Source organism: Myodes glareolus, chromosome 15 (assembly GCF_982192425.1).
Source record: "Myodes glareolus chromosome 15, mMyoGla1.1, whole genome shotgun sequence".
Taxonomy (NCBI): domain Eukaryota; kingdom Metazoa; phylum Chordata; class Mammalia; order Rodentia; family Cricetidae; genus Myodes; species Myodes glareolus.
This window is the reverse complement of record NC_142040.1, coordinates 67641545-67666457: the sequence shown is the minus strand read 5'-3', so window position 1 is coordinate 67666457 and position 24913 is coordinate 67641545. Positions and strand designations below refer to the sequence as shown.

Below are 24913 nucleotides of genomic sequence, written 5' to 3'. Positions count from 1 at the left end.
TAACTATGTTTAATTTTGAAATCCAGTGAGAAACTTGGTCTAGATACCCTTTCTGTGGAGCATTTTGGTTAGCTGAAAAGGCTTTCTTTTCTCCTTTGATTTAAAAAATTGTCTTTGTTTGATTGCTAGTATTTACTCAAGCATATGGGGTAGCATCGCTAAGTTGCCAACAATGAAACTGTCTGTATTATCTATGAGCAAGTAGCTATTCATCTCCTAGGCTCCCCACTAGCCATGCTCTATGCTTCATCGAGTTGGTCCTGGATGGCAGCCTTTATAGATGGTGGGTGCTAATGTCACAGAGTCTAATCTCTTTCGCTGGGTGGGCGGGTCAGCTGGATAGAAGGAAAATAGACAGACAGGCAGATATTTATGGGTAGTGTGTCAAACTAAATATATTTGACTAATTAGTTTGATAATTGATGTAACTATCACTAACTTTTTTTCTCTCTTAAGTTCTTATTTCCTGATTTTATTAATCAAGCAAATGGTTAGAAATAATTTTAAATTATGTCTTCTGGTATCCTATAGTTTAATGTGTTATTGACTTTATTTTAATTTATGTGTATGGATGTTTTCCTGCATGTATGTCCGTGCCCCATGGCTGTGCCTGGTACTTGTGGAGGCCAGAGGAGGGTGTTAGATCCCATAGGACTGAAGTTGGTTGTGAGCTGCCGTATGAGTGCTGAGAACCAGACTCATGTTCTGTAGAAGCAGCTGGTACTCTCAACCGCTGTGCCATCTCTCCAGCCTCAGTTATGGCATTTTAAATCTAAGCATCTGAGTTGTGGTAGCACATAGTTTTGTGACCCTGGTTCTTGGGAGGTAGAGGGGAAGAATCAGGAATGCAAGGTCATCCTTGGCTTATCTAGCAGGCTTGAGGCTAGCCTGATCTACAGAGACTCCATCTCAAAGACAAAAGTGCGTCAACATGATTGATCTGTGCAGTCGCCACACTGGTCTTTAGGATTGGGGATGTCAGGTGCTTTTGGAAAGGAGCAGTATGTCTTGAGAAAGACCATCTGTTGCAGAGGTCCAGCCTGACAGTCTTCCTAGAAGAGAGCCACGTCAGCCCTCTCCCTCCTCTTTGTTTCAGCATCTGGATAAAGACAGCAGTCTAAGTTCCCAGCCCCTCACCTGAGAGTCTGCTAAGCTGGGGACCAAGCACGGTGACTAAGTGGCATAGACTTGACCCCAGTGCCAGGGAGCTTTTATCCTGTTCAGTAAAAGGCCTTCTTTGTCCTTCTCGTCCCTTCAGACTCACTCTCTGTCTCCAGTAATGACGCCAGTCCGCCGGCCTCTGTGGCTTCTCTTCAGCCCCACATGATCGGAGCGCAGAGCTCACCAGGTCCCAAGCGTCCAGGCAACACCCTGCGCAAGTGGCTCACAAGCCCTGTGCGGCGGCTCAGCAGTGGCAAGGCCGATGGGCACGCCAAGAAGTTGGCCCACAAGCACAAGAAGAGCAGGGAGGTCCGGAAGAGTGCGGATGCTGGCTCCCAGAAGGACTCCGACGACAGCGCTGCCACCCCACAGGATGAGACCATCGAAGAGGTAGGTCTGTGTGATTGACTTACGGCTGCTGTCACTGCTGTCACTGGAGTCCAGGGGCCAGAGCCCTTCCAGTGCTTTATTTCTTTCAGGTTAAGAGTAGTTGCTGTCTTAGGAAGTAATGGATCTGGTTTGTTGGAAGCCCCAGTACTCATGGCGTCATTTTGATTTCTGGTTTGCAAACTGTTAAGCGCACAGACAGGCTTAAAGACATTGTTAGAAATACCAGTTGACAGCTTTATCCACCATACTGCCACTCTCCACGTCATTCCTGTGTCACCAAGTGGACAGAGGACGTCAAGGATTTTTTGCTTCCCCCTTTGTCCCAGGAGCCTCTGAGTTGTGCTCCGAAAACTCATCCTTCATGTCCCCAAGATGACATCAGTACTGACAGGGCCAGTGGGAATTTTAACTTAGGCTCAAGTTCTGCACCAGCTCAAAGAAAGAAAAAGGCGGTGACGAATGGTGTCACGTTTGTTTTATTTCATTGTGTCATGGGTTTCCTTTTTGTTTTATTTTTTTTCCTCTGATTCCATGGTCTCTCACTAAAGCTAAAACTCAAAACTAAAACTTTTTATGTAAGTAAGACCAGAGGAAATGAATATGTGTTTGAGTCTGGCCTTGCTATGCTCTTCTGATTAACTTGAGGGCCCAGAGTCTAACATGTAAACAGTGCTTGGTTGTCATGGCCCAGCCTGAAGGAACAACCGTTGGTTTGATTGCAGAGAGGACGGAACGAGGGCCTCAGCAGCGGCACGCTGTCCAAATCCTCTTCCTCGGGCATGCAGAGCTGCGGAGAAGAAGAAGGAGAGGAGGGCGCCGATGCTGTACCGCTGCCCCCACCCATGGCCATCCAACAGCACAGCCTTCTTCAGCCGGACTCGCAGGATGACAAGGTAAAGGAGAGCCACGCTCACCCAGGCCAGAGGCCGAGCCCTTCCCTGGCTTCCACGCCAGGAGGGGCAGGGATGTGGGAGTAGGCACTGGAAGCTGGTGTTTTCCCAGCAGCCAGCTTGTTCATATCTCAGAAGTATGAATAATAATTCCGTTTAGAACAAATACTAAGCCAGCATATGCTACTCTCATACCACGTGGTCATGTAAATCCATTCAGTGTATTTTACGGATGCTTCAGCAATTGCTGCTGTTAAAGTAATTTTTAACATATTGCTTAGAGTCCCTGAGAGAGGAGAAATCTCCTGCGGCCTGTCTTTCCGCACACAGTAGGCCATCATGTTTCCTCCATAATAGTTCTTGCACATGATTTTCTAGTTAAAATAAGGTTGTATTGTTCCCCAGTTACTTTCCCCACATGGGATTAGCACCCCAGCAAGTGCATTGTTACAAAGTATTAGGAGGCCCCTGAGCCTTGAGGCTCCTCCTGGATCCTATGAAGCCTTCAAGCCATGTCAGTCCCCGTTTCCTTTCAGTTGTTACATCATTTTAGATTATTTTATCCACTCCAGTAGTAAATATCTCAAAAATACAGTATCAAAAAGGGAAATGTAATAAATGAAACTTGCGCACCCTCTCTGCATCCTGGCTCCACCATGACCCTCCCCATTTGTTAGGCACTAAAAATAGAGCTAGGAAGTCACTGCTGGGTTTTTATTGTTGTTCTTTTGTTTTGTTTTGTTTGGCAATAACTAAGTCTTCCAAATGAAATGGATGTGCTTTCAACACTTTTTTCTTCACATTTTTCCCTGTTCCTTTCCTGACTCTATTGATGTGTCAGTCACTTGCTGGATTTGTCAGCCTTTGTTTGACAACCAAGGATGGACGCCAGGCAGTGATTGGCAGCAGCGAGGCCACCACACTTGGTGCTGAGTTTTAGCTCACAGCACATGCACCCCACAACCCAGCAGCTGAGCCCCGCCAGGGTGCTCTGGTTCTGAGGACACTGGTTGTGAGCCGGAGAGCCAAGCTCCAGTCTGTCCCGTGTGTGCAGGCCAATCTGAGAGAGACAGTGAAGGCTCTCAAGCCCTTTGTGTAGCGCCTGGCCAGGGAATAAGCGACGTGGGTGTTGGGACAGCTCGTGAGCTGTTTTGTAACAGTCTAAATGAATAGATTTTCCAAAGCAAAACAAATAAAATTTCTTAAATCTGGTGGTTATCCAAGCAATGGGGAGCAGGCTTTGCTGGCTAATTTTCCTCCTTTAAAAGACTGAGTTGCTAGAGTCTTGTTTACTGGAATCATTTATTGCTTACCATGCAGCCCGGTTGGGTATTATCAGTAGCAAAGTCTTCTTTTGCAGAAATCTAGTAATGCTCCCAGACAGTATGTTATCTTGAACTAATTTTTCGTTTTGTTCTGTTTTCTCTTTTTGTAAACTTTCATTGCAGCATTACGTTGATTTGTGTTCTGTGTCTGTTTTGGCTCAGTTTCCTTACCTTTCCATTTGATTTTTTTTCTTTGTTTTGTTCATCTCATATTCCAAATTTCATTCGAGCAAACCGGTGTTTGTTTTGTAAAGTACATACTTTGGTCCGCATATGTAAAAGCCCGTTGTAAAACTCTGTATCTGTCCGCTGTGAGAAATGCATCTCTGGGACAGCCAGCCACATGTCGCATGCATCTCTGCTGGCCTTAATATGAAGCAAGGTTCATATTACCTATGCCCCTCAGACCCCAGCTACTCTCCAGCAGAAGTAATCTGCAAACAGTGTTTGCTAATTACTGAATCTCAGCTCAGTAGCCCGTCCCTCAGATTCCCTTACCGTCACCCCGTGCCGCCCTCGACCTAGCCATAAGTGGCACCTGGTAGCTTATGAGGCTTCAGCTCTTCTGTCCTCTGCAGTAATCATTGGGGAAATGGATGGCACAGGAAATGGTGAGCTTGTCCCCCTCCCCCATCTGGTCACTGCACCCTTTCATGATCCCATAAACACAGTCAAGCCATTGTTAGCCTGCCCGTTCTGTTTCTTGATTATTTGGGGAGTCAACCATTAAACCTTAAGCCTCCCTCCCTTCCGCTGACCGGGTTGTTTCTCTCTTCATAGCCTGGAGCCGGAGGCAGCACTGGCAGAGTTACAGTTAGGATGCCCGTGCCAGGCACCATTCTGAAAAACATTACAATGTCACATGACTGTGGATTAAAAACAGACATTGTCTGCTTCCCACATGTATCCTAGACAGGTTTTATTTAATGTTTCATGTCAGAATATTGTAAATATAAAAGGATGACTCTAAATAAATGCAAACAAAGACAAACTTGTGGTCTTTTTGTCTGGACTTACTTAAAAAAAAAAAAACTGGAGTTTGCAAGGGAATTTACCCTCTGTCCCATTACTAACGTGAGACCTCTCCTCCCTGTTCTTTGTTTTGACTTCTCCCATAGGCCTCTTCGCGGTTACTAGTCCGCCCCACCAGCTCTGAGACTCCCAGTGCAGCTGAGCTTGTCAGTGCGATCGAAGAACTCGTGAAGAGCAAAATGGTGAGTGAGGCCTTCTCATCGTGCATCAGGTTTGCAAGTCCCTGGCTGCCTGTACACGGAGGTTCACCTCTGCTGGGGACTGCTCGGGTATAACTGCAGCTACACACTTCTCTCACGATGACCAGGATTCGATCTGGGGGTCTGCTCTAGTGTCCTAAGGTTCATCGGTGGCTGTGAAGGACTCCCAGAACTCAGAAAAGCTGTCACTCTAACAGTTGCAGTTTCCTGCATGAGAGGACCAGGTTCAAATCAGCCAAGAAAAAGGTCACAGGGCAGGGCCCAGGAGAGCCCAGGTCCCAGCACTTGCGTATCTTCATATGAACAAATCACACTTATGTAGCACAGCACGGAGAGCATTGATTGACAGCTACAGTGGTTTATCTGAGCCTCTGTAACCAAACTTCTAGGGGATGCTCAGTTATGATTACTGGTCAGCTAACTGCATGGCTGACCTTAGTATCTACTCTGAGATACTCTGTGAGGTACCCCACCACACACAAAACACACATGTGAGTGCGCACTCACACACAAAATTGCATTTAATAGAAGGGCTTGTCAAAGACCTTCCTGTAAACCATGAGCAGTAAGAGGATCTCACAAGTAATGCATCAAGCATCCCTGAGGTCTCATCCCTGCAGCTTTGTGCTGGGAGCTTCCTGTTTTACACACACACACACACACACACACACACACACACACATTTGTGTAAGGGACCAGTGGGCACCACAGCCAGGGTGACCATCCCAACTGTCACAAAAGCATATGACTCTGTCTCCATCAATGCACCCTCTTTGGTGCCATCTCAGGAAGATCACCCCTGAGGACAGGCTGCCAGAGAAGCCCGAGATTCCGTTGTTCTGGCTTGGACAGCTGATGCAGTTATAAGGGCCTTGTCCCTGTGGGCACAGATGAAGTCTGGGACGACTCCTTTGCTCTCTCCTGTCTTCCTCTTCTCTCTTTTTTCTCATTGTTCAAATGAACAAAGTTCCGTCTAATGAGCCCCAACTGTCTAGACAGCAGGGGGCAGAATGTCCTCCTCACCCCCGGTCTTGGCTCCCTGTCATCACCCACCTGATCCGTGCGCATGACGCAAGCCCTGAGACTCTGGAAGAACATGTACTTCCAATAAAGGTCAACTGCTATTTATTTATCAGAGTGCAATTTTTTGGAGCAGGCTCCATTTGTTAGCTAACGTGGTGTCCTGATTTCTCATAAATAAGAGCCCTAGCTGGCGTGATTTTTACATCTCGGTGGGCTTCCTTTAACAAGGTTGCATGTGCAGGCCTGTGTCATCCAAGCTCTGTGATGGCAGAGTCTGTTCCCACTAAGGGAAGAAAGCAGGGCACATATTAGCAATGTCACGTTACTAATGGCAAGCTAAGGCAGTGATGCTAAGTGTTCCTGTACTTTGGTTCTGTTTGTCCAAACCCATCTTTTTTCCAGTTAAACCATTCTGTGGATCTAGCTGGAAGCTTGGGAGGGATTTTAAATTGCTGTAATCCCTAGACATTCAGTGAGTGATGAAGAAAGAGAATTGGTAAATACCAATTAGAATGTCACCAGCGGGTGACCAGTGTCACATTAATCAACAGTATTCAGCTCAAAGATCTTTTGAATACCTTCAAACTCTCTGCATGAGGTTCTACAGTGGTAAAAGCACATGACCAGTTTCCTGTAGCAACTGAGAAGAATGTTACACACCCCCACACACTCATTGCTTAATATTTTTATTCCAATTTTTGTGTTTACCCAGATCCTCTGACTCAATATTAGTTGTTGGTGGTGATTTTGCTGTTTTAAAGATTTATGTTTTTATTTTACATGTATGAGCGGCATTTTGCCTTCATGTATGTATGTGCACCACGTGCATATAGTACTCGCAGAGGCCGAGAGAGGTTGTCTGGAGCTGTCATGGGGGTTCTGGGCCTGTAGACTGGGTCCCCTGCAAGAGCAGCAAGCGCTCTCCTCTACCGCGCATCTCTCCGGCCCCTCCAATGTTTCTTAGTAGTGCAGTTTGATCTATTGTGAGAGATTTTGTAATTCCCCGGTCACGTCCTTTGTATCTCATGACTTAGATTTTCTTACCCCAACATCAACCCTAAATTTCTTCTAGGCGCTGGAGGATCGTCCTAGCTCGCTGCTTGTTGACCAGGGAGACAGTAGCAGCCCCTCCTTCAATCCCTCGGACAATTCCCTCCTCTCGTCCTCTTCACCCATTGATGAAATGGAAGAAAGAAAATCCAGCTCTCTAAAGAGAAGGCAGTAAGCAGCGTGGCATCCTCCCCACCCCCACTCCCCACCCCCAGCTGCAGCACCCCAAAGCAAGAGTGGAGTTCACCACTGAGTTAGACAAAGGAAATCCAAGGCCTCCTGCCAAGACAGTGTGCATGTGCAAGAGTGTGTGTTTGTGTGTGTGTGTGTGTGTGTGTGTGTGTGTGTGTATGTGTAAGGATTTGGTAATCCATAGCTATAATTTCTATTGTTCTCCATATCTGTTGTGCTTTATTAATAACTCCCCACCCAAAATTCTGACCTCTTATCCTTAGTTATTATTGTTACATATACACGTACATAAATATATAAGTACAGCCTGCTGAGTTCAGCGAGTGTTGCTTATGTATATATGACTTTGGGGTTGACCACTTTGTGGTTAACCAACTGAAGGGGCTGCATTCCCCAGGTAGTCTTCCCTTTCTCGGCTCTCCTTAGTTCCCTGAGCTTCTCCCCCCTTCCGTCATAGCAGGGTCATTGGTGTCCCTGTCTACTGCTGTCCTTGTCCAGGGCTTGTGTAGGCAACCAATGCTGTTGAGGCATCAAGAGTGAAGCTTCCCTGACATTTCTAGGAGACACAATTTGGCAGCACACTTCCACCCCTCTTCTGTGGTGTTCCCTGAGCATTAGAAATGGGGGTTGGATCGTAGATCTCTCTGTTGTGACTGGGCACTGTCAGTGGCTGTCAATTGTTCTCTGCATTCTGATCAGCTCTGGCTTTCTAGAATGGTCTCCATCTGCTGCAAAGAGAAGCTTTTTCGACAGGAAGTGAGTTAAACTTATCTGAGGACATAAGACAAAGTTTTTAGGATGCAGTTAGGAGTTACATTGGTTTAGCCGAGGAATAGCAAGACCCTGACACTCTTAACCTCACAAACCCCAGATCATTGGCTAGCTTTCCAGTGCCAGGCGTGGGTTCCCTCCTGCTGTGTGGTCCTTAAGTCCATTTACACAGCTGCTGGTTACCTTGTGTCATTCTTGCACCTCTAGAGATACCTTGCCATGTTGTACATCACTGTTGTTGTCCATGAGCATCGGGAGGGTTATCGATTGTGTCTCTCCCTTGGCAGCTTCCATAGCGCCAATTGGTACTGTGAAATCTAGCTCTCGGGTAGAGGCTTTCAGGTCAGATCAGCTCAAATCCTCCAAGTCCTGTGTCCCCAGTGAATGGTGGCTTCAGCAATAGAGACTTATCTTTAATGTCTGGGAGACAACCAACCCCAGGGAGTGTTCTCTCTCATCAAAGTCCCCTTGGTTGTTACAGACAGATACACTTCTGTGTGATGTACATACTTTAGATATCTGAAGTAGATTTTTTTTTCTGTATGTCCACTGAGGCCTAAAATGACTTGATTAAAAACACAACTGCACTCCCTAGTGTCATACCTTCACAACAAACTTGGGCCTATGCTTCTGGCTATTTTCACGTATGCCATCATCATACCTGTGTGTGCACCTGAGTGTCCTGGCCATACAGTGCTCACAGTCGCTCACTCAGCCTGCCAGGCAGACCATACACTTGTATAAATTTAATGTTTTGTTATGAGGTCCTACAAAAACCCATCCTCACAAAAGCAAATTTGTCTGTGGCAATTTATTCAAAAACACTCTCTGTTTCTCTTCTTCTAGTTATGTTTTGCAAGAATTAGTGGAAACGGAGCGAGACTATGTGCGGGACCTTGGCTGTGTGGTTGAGGTATGTATCTTCGGAAACTTCAGAGCCTGAGTCATCAGAGAGGTGCTGTTTCAGATGGCAGGATGATGATACTGCCTCAGAAGCCTTAAATGTAGCTGTCTTAGCAAACTGTGTCCAACTGTAAGGAATTTTTTTACATAGTACATTTGACATATATTTTATATGTAATTAGGTTTTTAGACTTTTATGGCCAGTAGTTTTGTGATTTTTATTTTGAAATTTTGCCTTTAATTACTTTGTAAGATTAGATGTCACCATAGAAACGGCAGTAATATTGGTTGAATAGTCAGTGTGATTGAGCTATGGATCCAGCCCATTCTGAATCCACTGGCCCGTGCCCCTACAAGGGCATTTATTTTCAGCTGTACACAGAATAGCTGTACCACCATTTTTGGTCACTAGCATTTTCTGAGTACTCTGTGGGTACAGCAAAGCCACTGCCTTCGGTACTAACTAGTCAGTTACAGGCAGGAGCATGCAGTAAGCTCAGTTTATCCAAAGGCCTGCTTTGGTTGGTTGGTTGGTTGGCTAGCTAGTTGGTTTTCATTTTGTGTTCTGAAGCCTAAGCTAACTTGGAACTCACAGGCTGTCCTCACACTTGTGGCAGTCCTCCTGCCTCAGCCTGTTGAGTGCTGTAATAGACATGAGTAACCATACCTGGATCCGTTTTTTAGACCTAGCCTCAACCTTTAGCTAAGGCTGGTCTTGAACTCATAACCTTCATGCCTACACTTCCCACGAGCTGGTTTTACAGATGGTGCCGCCACCCTGACTCTAAAGCAGAGGGGTTTTTACAGTATAAAGCATTATTTTTCTTTTAGTTTTGCTGATGTGTACAGGGCCATACCTTTTGGGTCCCATCTCATTAAAAGTGGCAGCTGTTGCGCTGCAGTATTAGCTCAGTAGTGGAGCCTTTGCTTAGTGTGCACACAGCCTGGCCTCCGTGCTCAGCACTGCCAAAGAGCCATAGTGCAAAGAGCCACTGCAGTTCCCTGGCGTAAATGTTTAAGATGCTTGGTTTTTCTGCAGTCATTGGTAGCAGTAAGGTTTCCAGTATAAACTCTATCTCATTGGGATCGAATAGAAGTTTTATTTGTGTTTCAAAACAGGGTCTTGCTGTGTAGCCTAGAATGGGCTCACACTCTGTCTTCCTGCCTCAGGTACCCAAGCTACACAAGATACACACAATGTCCAGCTGGACAGAGAGTGTAAAATACACTTTAGCTGGGTAGTCAGTTCATCTCTGTTAACACGCAACTTACAAAAAGATATTATTAAATCCTTTCTATTGTGCTGTCTCAGAGTTCAGTCCCTTTGTTTATGATGTAAATCCTAAAACCAGAAGGACTTCTGACTCACCAGCTCCCTATGTTTAGTCGCTGGTGGGATTGCTGGCTTTAAGAAACCATTTACGTCTTCAGCTATTTGAGTTCCTTCGGAGAATTTTCATTCATTTATAAATGTTACACTGTTACAGCAGCTACTATAACAATACATTTGAAGCAGTCGGTAAGGACACTTTTCATGCAGGGTTTTGGTTTGTTTGTAGGACGGTGTGTGTCTGTGTCGGGTGCCATGACTGTTAATCCATATCTGATGCAGACATTACACTATGCATTCATTCGCACTCATTGCTTTGTAGGGCTACATGGCCCTTATGAAAGAAGACGGTGTTCCTGATGACATGAAGGGAAAAGACAAGATTGTGTTTGGCAACATCCATCAGATTTACGACTGGCACAGAGAGTACGTAAGACACCTGCCATGCATGATGCTGTCTCGGGCCTGGCCAGGGCTAAAGGAAAGTTTCAGGTGCCCTTGTTCTGTGCCCTGAATAGTTTTATGGAGGGAGCTTGAGTTGAGGACAAAGTGCTGCACTATTGTAGCGTTTTATGGCAGGGGACAGAGTCATAGGTTTTTATGCTAGTCTGTGCCGGGATAGCAAGTCTGCTGTGGTCCTGACCTACCACTGTGAGCCATTCTTTTCCTTTCTATACTAATTAGCTCTTTATCATTGTACCCAAAATACCCAACACAGAGAACTTTGGGGAGGAGAGATTGACTTTGGTTCATATTTTCAGAGGGTTTCTTCAGATGGCTCGGCACCGTGAGCTCTGGACATGATGTGACGCTAGGAAAGTGTGGCTCACTTTATCCTAGACAGGACACAGAGTGAGATGGGAAGGGGATAGGATAATATACCAGTCCCCGTGACGTAACTTCCTGCAGAAGGTCCCTATCTCAGGTCCCCAAATCGTGCCACCTGTTGTGCGATTTTTTTTTAACTCTTTTAGTTTTTTGAGGGACCTGCCATCCAGCTCCCACGAAAATCACACACACGGAGACTTGCTTACTTATTACTTACAAATGCTCGGCCTTAGCTTGGCTTGTTTCTTCCAGGATTTTCTTAAATTTTCCCGAACACTTTTGCCTCTGGGCTTTTACCTTCCTCTATTTTTGTATACCTTTCTTTACTTCTTTCTCCGTGGCTTAGCTGGGTGGCTGCCCCTGGTGTCCTCCTCTCCTTGTTCTCTGGCTCTTCTTTCTCTCAGATTTCACCTTCTGTTTATCCTCCCTCCCTGCCTGCCTGCCTGCCCTGCCTGCCCTGCCTGCCCTGCCTGCCTGCCTGCCTGCCTGCCCTGCCTGCCTTGCCTGCCCTGCCTGCCTGCCCTGCCTGTCCTTGCTCCTGCCTCGCTATTGGTTGTTCAGCACTTTCTTAGGACCATCAGGTATTTTAGACAGGCACAGTAATTAACACAGCTTCACAGAGTTAAACAAATGCAGCGTAAGCAAAAGTCACACACCTTAAAATGGTATTCCCAAAAACCACCAGCTGAAGACCTAACACTGAAAAGACAAGCCCGTGGAGGACACTCCATCTTCAGAGACCACTGGACCACAAAGGTTCATGTTCATCGCATTCTCTTCTGGACTCAGAGTGAGGTTACCTGCTCATCAGAAAGATAATCAGGACGTTTCATACTTGCAGCACATAGGAGCACAGGTTTAACATCCCATTCCAGGAAGAGGAACAAGGAAATATCAAGGAGGTATTAGACCAAAGCAAACTGGAAACGCTTAAGTCCTGTAGCCCTGTCTCGAGCACCCTCAGCACGCCGTGGTGCATCTCATTTGTAGCCCATGAAGCTGCGCATTCATTTGTAGCGCATGCAGCCCATGCGCTTCTGGGCTGACCTGCTCCTGCAGCTTTTCTTGGTGGAGGGTCCAGATTTCCAACTTCTCCAAAATCCCGAGCTTCTCCTTGCAACTTGGCTTGATTCTCACAGCTTCCTGCATTTCCCTGTAGGTTCCGTGTTGGGACTCTGACCCTAACACACGTCTCCCATTTGGGAATCTCAGTAAAAACCTCTGAGCAGTACTTCTTGCATTCTTCTTGCCAGGATCTGCTGCCCACTTGAGCAGTGTCTTGCCCCGCTCGGAGCATGACTGCAGTCGTGGAGGGGTTCTTGCTTAGCTAACCCAAGAAAACGCTTTTCTAGGGGGCCGTGGGAGCCAAGCGCCCCAAGCAGCGCTTTTTTAAAAGAAAAAAATCTTTCAGATGAGTTGGGGCTTTCATCCTCTTGCTCCTGCTACAGCTGGAGTCTGACTGATGCTGATCTGAGATGCTGTCAGAGCCCTTCTCCTATTGACCCAGTGCAGAAAGACTTCCCAGTGACTTTCTCCTTAACAACCATGTCTGTACCTTAAACATGCTGCCTTTTTTTTTTAGCTAAACAGAATGTTTTTAAATCTTTCTCTTCTTCCTGGTCCCCACTTTCATAGAAACCCTGGCTAAAAGCAGCCTGCACTAGCTGTGCCTGAGTGCTAGACTGTCTTGAGATTTTTTTTCTCCACCAGGTTTATTTGTTCATTACTTTTGCAGTCAGTCTTGGGCTGGCGATGTAACTACTGGCAGAGTGCAATCCTCTGGGTTCAGTCACCAGCCCCACAGAAACAAATCCGCCCTGGTTAGGGTCTTAGCCTGGACGTGTTGTGCGCACAGCCATCATGTCCTCAAAGTAGTGTGCATGCCCTCTCACCCAGTTCTCCAGAGTCCTTGCACCGTCTGAAACCTCAGGAGTGCATTCTTTCTTGTCCACATTTCTGTCCACACCTGCTCCTCTGCTCCCCCACCAGAAGCACACATGAAGCTCCGCATGTAGCATTCTGGGGCTTCTAGGGCTCACGGTCTCCAGACATTCCACACGTTCTGCCTACAAACCAGTTCCAAACAGCTAAGAGATACGTGGTGAGACTCATTCACAGCAGCAGCTCCGGTCCGTTAGTCCGATTCTGAGTCAGTGAGCTTTGCCTCTGTGGCCAAAAGGCCTTACATGCACACAGGGTAGAAGGGGAGTTCCTTACACACATTAGGGATGAAGACTTGTTTTGACTCCCAGTTTCAGAGGGCTTTGCTCCGGCAGCACTGTGGAAGACACAGTTCAGTGCTGCCTGTCATGCCACCTACGTTTCTGCTTCCGGGAACTTCCTTTCGGGTGGAGCAGAGATCTTGGTTTAGATCGCAGTAAGCAATTTCAGGATGTGCTGATGGGTAACAAATCAAAGGGTCAAAGGGATTCCTGCCACACATGGGCCACAGGAGATTAAGGTGTATATTTTTATCGGGACTATGGCTTGTTTCACCTGAACGATTTTTCTCTGACATACGCAGGTTTGTATAAGAGAAAGGAGTGCTTCCCGGCCCTTGGGCTGAGATGAAGTGCAGGTGGAGAGGTGTGCTTCAGATGAAGTTAGACTTGCCTTTATGAAGGTCCTTAGCTGTTTCTCACACACAAACCCTAGATTTATTGGATTAATTTTTCTCCTCTTTCATTTATCCATGTGTTGAGGTTTTCATACATGTGTATGTATCCTGATCAGACCCATCCCTCTCCCCTACCCTGACTGCCCCCATGCAACTCCTCCCACTTCCTGTCCTCTTTATAGCTGCAAGCCCAGTAATGCTGCCCATATGCGCATGGGTAGATGGTCATCCACCAGAGCAAGGGAAACCTCGGAGAGGCCACACCCCCAAGAAAACTAGCTCTCCCTACCCCCAGCAGCCACGCTTAGCTCTCAGCTCGCCTTGTTTGAGATGTGTCTCAGGAAAGAGAATGTTGTCTCTATGTAAGCAACACTGCTGCGGTTTTGCTAGGCATGTTAAAATTCTTGTGTCTGAGCCAGCAAGAAATACAAACCAGACCCCAGGAAATGAAAAACTCTTTTTCACCCCATCTGTTCCCTTGGTTTCCCTATCTTTCTGCCCTGCTTTAAAGTCCATAGTCTCCTGTCCCCATACACTCAGGAAAGACACTATGGCTGCAGGAGTGTGTACTTTAGGAGATCCTTCACCTCGTTTTGACAGGAAATAGAGAGCAACAGGAGGTGCAGAGGGTCTTTGAGCATGCCTGGCTCCTAAGGTTTCTGTGCCCCGCCCCCAACAGCACAGCCCAGCTGGGCATCAAGCATTCAAAGCAGAGCCTGTCAGCCTCTCTGTGGCTCCCATTCTCCATCCACAGCGCATACATAGCAGGATCTTCATACTCAGCGATGGCAGCATCTGCTTACAGTGAGACTCTGTTTCCAGTTCGAGCTGCAGCTGCCTCTGAGTCCACAGTACTGTCAGAGAATTTAGAATTCGCTTGCCCAACTTAGTGCCACGGAGAAGTAGACAAGATGTCCCAGGAAAATTAAGTTTGCTCATACCTATCCGAGTCAGGAGAGGGCTATGGGAGCCAATGTAAAGGAGGTTGCCTTGGCCTGACGACTTGCCACCGTACATCTGCCACTCTGTTTACTATCTGAAAACCCTTAATTGTCCAGGACTGTTTTAACACTGGCAACTGATACTGTCATGGGGTTCCAGCTGCAGTCTCTCATCTCCATGGCCTGGACAGGCCTCCTGCTGTCGTCCGGTACCAACTCAGCTCCTCCCTGCTGGAGCATGCTATGGCCATCTGCAAAGTCCAGGCCTCGTTAAAGCTGAGGCTGGAGCCGGGAGTAAAGTATATGCTGTCCAAGTGTGAGGGCTGGAGGTTGGATCCCCAGTGCCTGTAAATGTTGGTTGTGCACAGAAACCTTCCTGTAATACCAGGACACGGGGTGGAGACAGCATCCCAGGGGTAAATTGGCCAGCAAGACTGGCCAAAGCTCTGTGAGCTCTGGATTCAAATACAAGACCTTGCCTCAGTAGTCGAGGTGGGGCAGGATCAAAATAGATTCCTGCTATGAACTCTGGGGTTCCGCACACGTGTGCACAAACACATGCTTGTTACCTCCACATATACGCAGCCATGAACATGTGAATATGCACTCACACCACACACCTGCACACACACAAACAAAATGATTTAAAAAACAAAGCGCACAGCTGAGGCTACAGACCCACATACTTAGTCATTAGGCCTCACTGCTCTGATTGCACTGTCTCTCCAGCAGCAGCTATGCCTGTGCGCTATGAGATATACAGGTGCAGGAAGGTGCCACAGCTGGGCCTTTCCAGACGTTGTTTGTATCCTGCTCTTACTCTCTGAAGGGAGCATAAAACCTAAGCCCTTTAAACTCATAAAAGGCTTTTCATGTGCACAAGCTCAGTAGCATCGAATTCACTAGAATTCATGGATAAACGATTGGGCGACTTTAAACACACCTCAGCACATGCCCTACATGCTCTCAGCTTCACGGAAGTGTAGCAATCAGCCCAGAAAGGGACAGCTGGACGCGGACTAGCTCAACAGGCAAAGGTGATTGCCGCCAAGCCTGGGGACCTGAGTTTGATCCTGGAGCCCACTGCAGTGAGCTGTCCTCCACGTGTATACCATTGTGCGTAAGTGCGCGCACAAACACATAAAAACCAAATGTAAAAATTAGAAGGGGAAGGAAGGTATCTGGCACTTTGGCTTCAGTTCCCAAGGCTGGTTCTCAACAGGGAAAGGAGAAGGGATGAGATCCTGTGGTGGCCATTGAAACTGGATTCCGAGTGTTTGTAGCCAGGGGGACATTGGAACCCCAAGTGCTACAAAGCTCAACACATCTTGCAAAATATAAACATATGTGAGTGGTAAAGCAACACACATCTGAGAGAAGAGCAGGGCACACTTGGCCTCCACTCTACTCTGATCCTGTATGAAGCTAAGATCTCTGACTAGGCTTGATTTCAGTGATACTTGAGAAAATTCATAAAGCTGGCACAGGTGAAATCAGTTCGTGTCTGTCGCCCAGTTTGAGCCTCTAAAACTCATCATGGAATGGAAGTTCATGGGCAAGAAGGCCAGGTTTTCAGAAATGGGACAGACCAATGCCTTGGAACATTCATTTGCACTCGGTGTCTGGTCAGATGTTAGTGCATGTGTCCTTGAAAGAAAGTGAGGCAAGAAATATTAATTGTCGAAAGGAGTTGAGGGGAAGTTTCGTCTCTGTCTTGGCTTTTTACACTGTTTTTTGACTATGTCCTCACCAAGTGTTGTCTGCTGGGCTGATACTTGTGAAGTATGAGCTGTAGTCTTCCAAGTTGTCCACCTCTGCATAGACTCAGTCTGCAATTAAGAAGACAAGCTGGAAAGAGTTCTGATGTTTTTCTGTCTCCAGCTTTTTTTTAGGAGAGTTGGAGAAGTGCCTTGAAGATCCAGAAAGACTGGGATCCCTTTTCGTCAAGCACGTGAGTACAGAGGCCGTTCTGTGTTCTGCTCCGTTACTGGCATCTCTGGTGGCTGGAAGATGAGGCCGCCTGACGTTTAGAAGAGTGGGTGCTGTCAGTCATTCGTAGTTTTAATACCCTGTATCTCGTCTGTCTGAGTTACCCACTCTCTCGCTCCTGACCCTGTCTGACTTCTGGGATTGTAGCAATGTGGGTTGATCAGAGGGCTCCAGAGCCAGACAGGCTCGGCACGGTAACCTTGCAGGTGTCCAAAGACAAACAAGTGTTTGGTAATTGTTTCCCTGCCCGTACCTGTAGTGGGCTCGATGTACCAGCTAAATATACAGATGCATCAAAATAAATGATATGTATGCAAGTTGTTTTAAGGAAATCACTACATTTTCAAGAAGAAGGCTTTTGCACTTTTGCATTATCTTTAATATCAAGCTTGATAGAAGGTAGATTTTCATATCTGATTCTGCTCTCCATATATTGTAGGATTTTTATTATTGTTGTTGTTGTAAAATAGAAACTCTGTCTTCACAGACAGTAGTTAGAGATGGATGAATAAATACCTAAACATCCTTTTCAAGTAATTATAGATAGTCATCTTTGGCATATACCAGCAATTCTTTGTAGCTTTAGGGCCTGTCCTAGAACTAGCTCTTGTAGACCAGGCTGCCTCTGCCTCCTGAGTACTGGGATTAAAGGTATGCGCCTCCACCGCCCAGCAATGGTAAAGGATAATTTCTTAAAGGCTGGTACAACACAGGCTCTCAGAAGACTGTGTGTGATCTCCTTGCTGTCTATTACCTGTTTAGCTGACTTGCTCTCAGAGCCTTTGGCTCCAGGCAGTTTGAGGATCGTGAACCAGACAGTTGGAAGCCAGCTACTGAGTTGACACGCTCTTGCAGGCGTTGGTATGGTTCATCATACGTCAATCCAGATGAGCCTTTTAGCTCCATCACTGGGCCTTCAGAGAGTCTTGTCAAGCTAAGGCACATGGTTTCCAGAATTTTTTCCCCCTCTTGAATCTGGGATTCCCACTGTTCATCCGCACTGCCAGCTGTGTGTCTTGCCTTAAGATGACATGCGAACTTCATCCGTGTTCGAGAAAATTCCCACCAGCTTCCAGAGTAGAAGCAGTTGTGGTGTGTACCCATCACTCTGTCAGGCTGTTGGTGTTCGTAACGAAAGCCGCTGTTGAACTGGCTTCAGTCACAAGTGCTCCTCCTCAAGGCCGTGACTGCACGCGGAAGAGTGAAGCAGACTCGCATCCTGACGCGAGGATGTGGAAAGCATGTGTGTGCCATGTGCGAGCTTTAATAAGATGAGTGACTTTTATGACTTCATCAGTGGCATTCTGAAGTGAAGCTGGCACTTTCCGTGGCAGACTTGCAGTGCTGACAAAGCCTTGTCTTGCAGCCAGGGATTTTCCCCCACCCACCTTGGACCCGGGGTGCGTCGGTACCGATGTCAGCACCACCAGAGGGCAGTGACATCCCAGTGGTGTTTCAAAAGTGATTTTTTTGGCCTAAGGGAACCGCAGATAGGCCCCGTGGACCCTGAGGGGTCTACATATGTAGCTTCGAAAGCCATTGAATTAACAGGATGCCCATTGTCCCTATTTTCCCTGTCGTGGGATTTGAGATTAAAGACTTACTAAACAGGTCACCAGGACTGCTGGCAGCCTTGGAGCAATGGAAGTGTGTTCTCATGCTGTCAGTGGTGTTGCTGGTATGATAAAGTCAAGGATCGGGTGTGTGCCAGATGAAAACAGAGCCGGGGTAGGCTCATGCCCTGAATCTGGAAGGTGCTCCCAAGAGTAGCAGCCTTGCTCTACAGTGATCCTTCCCGGCATGTGCTGTATGCTGCTAGTCTACCTCACTCCCAGTGGTCTAACCTTCTGTTCTCCTCTTTACTCCTAGGAGAGAAGATTGCACATGTACATAGTCTATTGTCAAAACAAGCCCAAGTCCGAGCATATAGTCTCCGAGTACATCGATACCTTTTTTGAGGTAAGACTCAACATGGGAACTTAAGGTTTCTGAATCTCTTACTTCACTGTAATTACGAGAAGTTTGAATGTCACTGGTTTCCTGGGACAAAGGAACCCTCATGGAACTGGCCTGAGGGAGATGTGCCCTGATGCTTGCTTTATCCTCTCTAAGAGAAGTGAGTGTGGGCTCAGTCTGGGATCAGCCTGCCGCTCAGAAGGCCAGTGTGGTTAAAATGAAGGGTTTGAGCGGCGTGTGGCAGCTCTTCTCCAGGGCCCCTGCTACAGGGTGGAAAGATTACAAGTTTAAGGCTCACTTGGGCTACATAGCAAGATAAAGTTCCCCCTGGGTAAGTTCATGGAACCCTATCTCAAAATAAAAGAAATGAATTAGAGGAATAGTTAATGGTTGGGAACAGAGCTCAGTCTTAGAATTACCTCCTGCCATATCTAAGGCCCTCAGTAATTACGGTCCCTGTAATGGGTGGAACAGGGTTTGGAAGTTTGGTTTGCTCTGCTTTTATTGTTGTTGTTTCATGCCTGATGCCTGTGGAGGCCAGAAGAGGGCATTGAATCCCCCAGAACTGGAGTTATGGCTGCTGAACAGTTAGGAGCACCCAGTGGACTCTGAGAACTAAACCTGGGTCCCCTTAAAGAACAGCCGGCACTCTTAACCACTAGGCTCTCCCTCTAGCCCTGGGGAGAAATGGTTTTTTATCATTGTAAATTTAAGGTTCATTATAAACTCAGTCATTCAGATCTAGACTTACTTTCTAAAAATGATGTCTGTGTTTGTGTAAATAAAGAAAACAAACTGGGAAAAAAGATGTCTTAGTAATTGAAGACTAAAAAGGCTAACACAGGCCAGCCTGTGTTACCTACCTTCCTCCGGGACAGACGGGGCAGAAAGAAGCCTCAAAATGAATAGCCTCCTGAAAACTCACTCAGGAAGTTCCACATTCAGGCCACAGTTCACATGCTGAGGGACAGAATGCTCTTGTCACCTCTTGTCTCCTCCTTTCTTTCTTTCTTTCTCTCTTTCTTTCTTTCTTTCTATCTATCTATCAATCGGGGTGTTATGGTTAACTATAAGGAATAAAATGTTACCTTTTAACAGCCAACACTTGAGGTGGTTTGTTTTGGTTTTTCCCCTTTGAATCCCCAGGACTTAAAACAGCGCCTTGGCCACAGACTGCAGCTCACGGATCTGTTGATCAAACCTGTGCAGAGAATCATGAAGTACCAGCTGCTCCTGAAGGTGAGGGCAGGGGCAAGAGCAGGGTCCCTGTCACTGTCCCTCTGCTGAAGGGCTGGGGCACCCTTCACCTTCCACACCGCCACAGGTGCGCAGGAAGGTCTCCCTGCCTCCTTATAGGACTACCTTGTTACCTCTGCTCGCGAATGTTTCTAAGTTTACATTAGTAAGACACCTGTCCAGCTTTTCCACATCTCATTTCTCTCAAGTTCTGAATCAAAGGGTCAGTGAAAACAAACTTGGGTCTCTGCCATATGCCTTGGGATGGCAGTGATTTTCTGTAGCTCTATCAACTTTATTTTAAATATATATATATTTTATATAAGTGAGTATTTTAACTGTATGCATGCCTGTGCACCACATGTGTGTCTGACACCCGTGGAGACCAGAAGAGGGTGTGAGAACCCCTGGGAGCCAGTTACAAACAGTTGTCAGCTACCACATGGGTGCTGGCGGCTCAAACCTGGGTCCTCTCCAAAAGCAGCCAGTGCTCTTAACTGCTGAGCTTTTCCCCAGCTCGTCCTCTTGGGTTCTTGATTAAACTAAATTTTGAGTCCCTGTAAATCTGCTCCTGTTGGCCTAGCAATAGCTGTGAATTAAGTTACTAAGCACCACCAGAGATGACGTCCGCTGCACCTTAGGGCCTGGGCATGAAGAGAGGCCACAGTCAGTCCTGGAGTAGAGTGGGAATCAGGGATGGCTTTTCACCATCGGGCTGCCTGTGTGCTGTGGTTCTGAGGGGCAGGAATGAGACCGTGGCACAGATGTGCCGACAGACAGATGGCTGCAGAGGACCACTGCCACCGCCCTCACTCATCCACCACATCTCTTTCCTCACTTCTCTCACAGGACTTCCTCAAGTACTCAAAAAAGGCTAGCCTGGATACGTCGGAATTGGAGGTATCTTGTGGTCCTGCTGTTCCCCTGCAAGCCCCCTGCCAGCATGGGGTCTGGTCTTGGTGTGGGGGTCACGTCGGGGTGGGGGTGGAATCTCTGTGCCCTCTCTGGAGAGAAACTAAGATTGGAGGTGCAGCGGAGGTGTAGCTGGAGGGGAGCTTGACCTTTGACTCTGCTTTCTCCCCACCCACAGAAAGCTGTAGAAGTCATGTGCATAGTACCGAAGCGGTGTAACGACATGATGAACGTTGGGCGGCTGCAAGGATTTGACGTAATACAATTGTTCTTTGAGGGTCTCCTCTGCTCCTGTCCCTTTCCTTTGTCCTGGATTGTTTCTCTGCACATGTAAAAAGATGGTCCTTCTCTTTTGTTTTTTTGTCTCCTCTCATTCTCCTTCAGTGTGACTGACTTTCAGCCTCTTTTCAGTGCCTTTGATTTCCTTTGGGGACCGCACCCAGCAGGGCTGTGCTTAGTCTCTGACGGTGTCTGCGTCCTCTCCAGGCATCTAAAGCCACAAAAGCCAGGGATGAAGGCTCTTGTCCTTCTCTCATCCCTAGGAGACTAACTTCAGGACCACTGGGTTCTTGAATCTTCCCAGCTTATTCAGGTTGCACGCTCCAACTCTTATATAGTATTTACTATGCATAAAAATGTGAATTCAGATCAGAATCAGTCTTCGGTTGAGTAAGGAGCCAGAAGATGCTTTGGTGTTTCTTGATACCTGCTCATTAAGGTTTAATGTCCCAGGTCCATGTTTCTTAGACTGAAGTTCACAGTCTGTACCTGGAGGGCTTCTGCTGACACACCTAGGGGAGAGGGATGGCTGCCTTTTGTCAGAACCACCCCTAAAAAGCCTTTTCTAACTCTGGGATTCTGAAGCCATTGGTTGCACAGGGTTGGCAAGACTTCTAACTTAAAGCATTGTTCTGCTTGGAGCTAAGAATTCTTTACAGTCAAAGAATAAGTTCTGTAAGCTCCTAGAAGGACACCTCATTCTGTGGGAGGAAACCAAAGAAAACAGACCATTGGCCACTGAGAATGCAATGTTTTCTCCCCTCCTTCCTTCCCCTCTTCTTTTTTAGGGTAAAATTGTTGCCCAGGGTAAACTGCTCTTGCAGGACACATTCTTGGTCACAGACCAAGATGCAGGACTTCTGCCTCGATGCAAAGAGAGGCGGGTTTTCCTCTTCGAACAGATCGTCATATTCAGCGAACCTCTTGATAAAAAAAAGGGCTTTTCCATGCCAGGATTTCTGTTCAAGAACAGTATCAAGGTAACAATTGTCTGCGAGCTTTGTAAATAACTCTTCCTGGTTATTGTGACATTCTCTGAAGCTTATTTCATTTAATATTTTCAAAACCTTCTAGCACATTGTTGAATCTTTAAAACTCACAATGCTGCCTGTGCTCTGGGGCTGCTGTCTTGAATACCTGTGTGGCTGTAGCCATGGACCAGTAGACAGTGTCTGCAAGACCATGTAAAACTTGCTTTAGAGTATTGGCCTGAAGCCAAAGAACACAGCCAGCTCAGTGTCTCATTCTCCACTCAACAGAGAGATCCTCAAGGTTCTTCCTGCCTGGGGCTCCAGAGATGGGCAGAGACACTCTCTGTCCTGGGGTAGCTTGCCCTCTGGTGGCAGAGAAAGGTAAACAGAAAATAATTGTGAAGGATCCTAACTCTATAAAGGGGTCAAATCAAGGATGACAGAGTGAGGAAAAAGGGAGCCTGGGGCCCCAGCAGACGGTCCCTAGAAGATGCGTACACACACCTCCCCTGAGTTCTTGGCGTGTGTGCAGCTGCGCAGGCCTGAGTTCAGAAGGGAGGTGTGCTCCCCTCTCTTAGAGCCTTCTTCTCTAGCACTGTAGTCTTGCTCAGAGGTGCCAAGGAACCTCTCAGACCTTTGGGTCTGTAGGCTTCATGGTGCGCAGGTAAGACATAGCATTCTCTTCTGTGAAGCTGCTTGGTCTGTTGTAGACTAGTACCAGGTTTCCAGTTCCTGAGCCCAGGGCAACCTGGTCTCCAGGCACAGCCTTTGGACCTTTGGATCCTTTGCTCACCAGGACCTACAAAGGCCCAGCAGCAAAGGAAGAGCTGTGTGGCCTGAAGCTGAGATGCCAACGTCTGTGTCCCTTGCCACCCTAGTGCCAGTGACTGCAGTCCCTCCCCTGAAGCCATGTCCATACGCCAACCCGTCCCTTAAAATTCCTATGTATTCTTTCCACAAATCTGTGGACAGAACGTCCCCAACACCTCAGACGTTCCACTGATGCGTTCATACTCTGCACCGGCTGCTTCTGTGAAGTTGTCTCCTGTGTTTTAGTCATAATGTCACATATGCTCGCACATCCCTTTTGGTACATTTGTTTATTTTGATGTGTGCATATGCTCATGTAGGAAGGAAGGCCAGGACACATTAAGGGAATCGATTCTTCTCCACCACGTGGGTCCTGCTATCAAATTCTGATCATGCCTGGTGGCAAGATGCTGACCTGCTGCACTGTCTTGTCAGCCCCTTAATGTGTGTTTTTATTTTTAGAGAAGTAAAGGATCAGTGTTGGATAGTCGCAGAGGTGTTTTAGAAACTAATAATCCCAGCTCACATAGCTGGTTTGCTAATGTTTGAGCTATGAACCAAGCCATTAAACTCCTGTTACTAGCCTTGCACCTGAAGTTTTAAATGGCATAGCAAGGTCTCATGATGCAGATTAAATACTCCTTATCTGAAGTGGTGCAGACAGAAAGTCTTTCTGGTTTCTGGCTTTTTGAAATTTTTTAAGCTTTAAAATATTTATTATATACATAATGGCAACTTAGCAGTGGTACCCAGTTCTTTTTCTTTGGGGGGGGGGGGCTATGTATTTGTATATAGTGTGTGTAGCTGGGCACATGTGCCACATTGCACATGTGGAGGCCAAATGCAAGCTCTGAGGAGTTGGTTCTCTCCTGTAACATTTCTGTGGACTCTGGGAATGAGGTCAGGGCACCAGGCTTGTGCAGAAGCCCTCTTTCCGTGGAGCCGTCTCGGCAGCCCCCAAACGTGTTCACTGCGTATGCAGTCTGAGCGTGCTTTTAGGAAGTGGTTTGCAGGAGCCCACATTTTCATTGCAGGCTGTCACACAAGGCCCTTACAGTGTTTTGTTCATTTTAAATTTTAAAGCACTGTGGGCTCGGATGTCCAGTGAAGGAATGTTTGTTTCCTAAATAAGTCCCGAAGCTGTTCAACTAACAGAAGTTCAACTAAAAAATCATTGTTGCCATGTAGGATAAAATTCACCTGATACTTTAAGTCTTGTGGTAAAATGCGTCCAACATAGTATTTACCATTATAGCTTTTCCAGGGAACACCTCAGTGGTATTAAGTGCATGTGGGACTCTTTTCATCTTACCAAAGTCAAACTCTCCACACATTAAATATGACAGCCCCATTGTCCCCTCCCAATCACCCTTGATGTCCACTATGCTTCATTCTGTCCCTGAGAGTTTGACCACTTCCAGGAGATTATGTATGTAGCTGGCTAAAGTTGACATAGCTTTTGAAAGCCTGATCATGTTGTGGTGTGTATCAGAGCGTCTTCTTATTAAGGCTGGATAACACTCCACAGTAGGCATACGTTTTGCTAGCCATTCTTGCGCTGGTGAGTATTCAGGATGCTCGCATATCGTAACTGCTGTCTAACGGCTCACTCCTTTAAAGGTGAGCTGCCTTTGCCTGGAGGAAAATGTGGAAAACGATCCCTGTAAATTTGCTCTGACGTCAAGGACGAGTGACATGGTGGAGACCTTCATTTTGCACTCATCTAGTCCAAGTGTTCGGCAGACATGGATCCATGAAATCAACCAAATCTTAGAAAACCAGCGCAACTTTTTAAATGGTGATGTATCCTCTTACCAGCTGCGTCTTCTCTCTCTCATGTACAAGTTTCTGCTTCTTAGCGCTCATTTCCTGGTCATGTGACAGAACTTGCTGTCCGCCATATCTCTTTTGCAGATTAATAGGGGGATAGTTTGTGTAGACTGCCATGTGGTTTCCATTGCCTGTAGATAGACCAAGACTTATCTCCCCAGTGTCTACAACTCATGTGATTCTAGAGAAGCCCATAGCTGTTAACTGCCGTCTTCCTCTGCAACGGTCGCTGTGACTGCCAGTTCCCGCTGTCATTTTAGCTTGGTGGATGAAGGAG

At 46.9% G+C, this 24913-nt stretch overlaps 1 protein-coding gene across 3 annotated transcripts in view; it reads left to right on the top strand.

The window, feature by feature from the left end:
- Nucleotides 1-24913, top strand: part of Trio (trio Rho guanine nucleotide exchange factor) — a 286618-nt gene that overhangs the window by 244226 nt on the left and 17479 nt on the right. For all 3 annotated transcript variants that reach the window (XM_085676587.2, XM_085676586.2, XM_085676588.2), the window contains exons 35-47: nucleotides 1259-1551; nucleotides 2274-2444; nucleotides 4885-4980; nucleotides 7094-7242; nucleotides 8881-8947; nucleotides 10590-10693; nucleotides 16535-16604; nucleotides 18512-18601; nucleotides 19745-19837; nucleotides 20684-20734; nucleotides 20925-21002; nucleotides 21814-22005; nucleotides 24427-24604. In XM_085676587.2, the coding sequence (XP_085532713.2) occupies nucleotides 1259-1551; nucleotides 2274-2444; nucleotides 4885-4980; nucleotides 7094-7242; nucleotides 8881-8947; nucleotides 10590-10693; nucleotides 16535-16604; nucleotides 18512-18601; nucleotides 19745-19837; nucleotides 20684-20734; nucleotides 20925-21002; nucleotides 21814-22005; nucleotides 24427-24604 (1632 nt within the window). The remainder of the gene's footprint in view (nucleotides 1-1258; nucleotides 1552-2273; nucleotides 2445-4884; nucleotides 4981-7093; nucleotides 7243-8880; nucleotides 8948-10589; nucleotides 10694-16534; nucleotides 16605-18511; nucleotides 18602-19744; nucleotides 19838-20683; nucleotides 20735-20924; nucleotides 21003-21813; nucleotides 22006-24426; nucleotides 24605-24913) is intronic.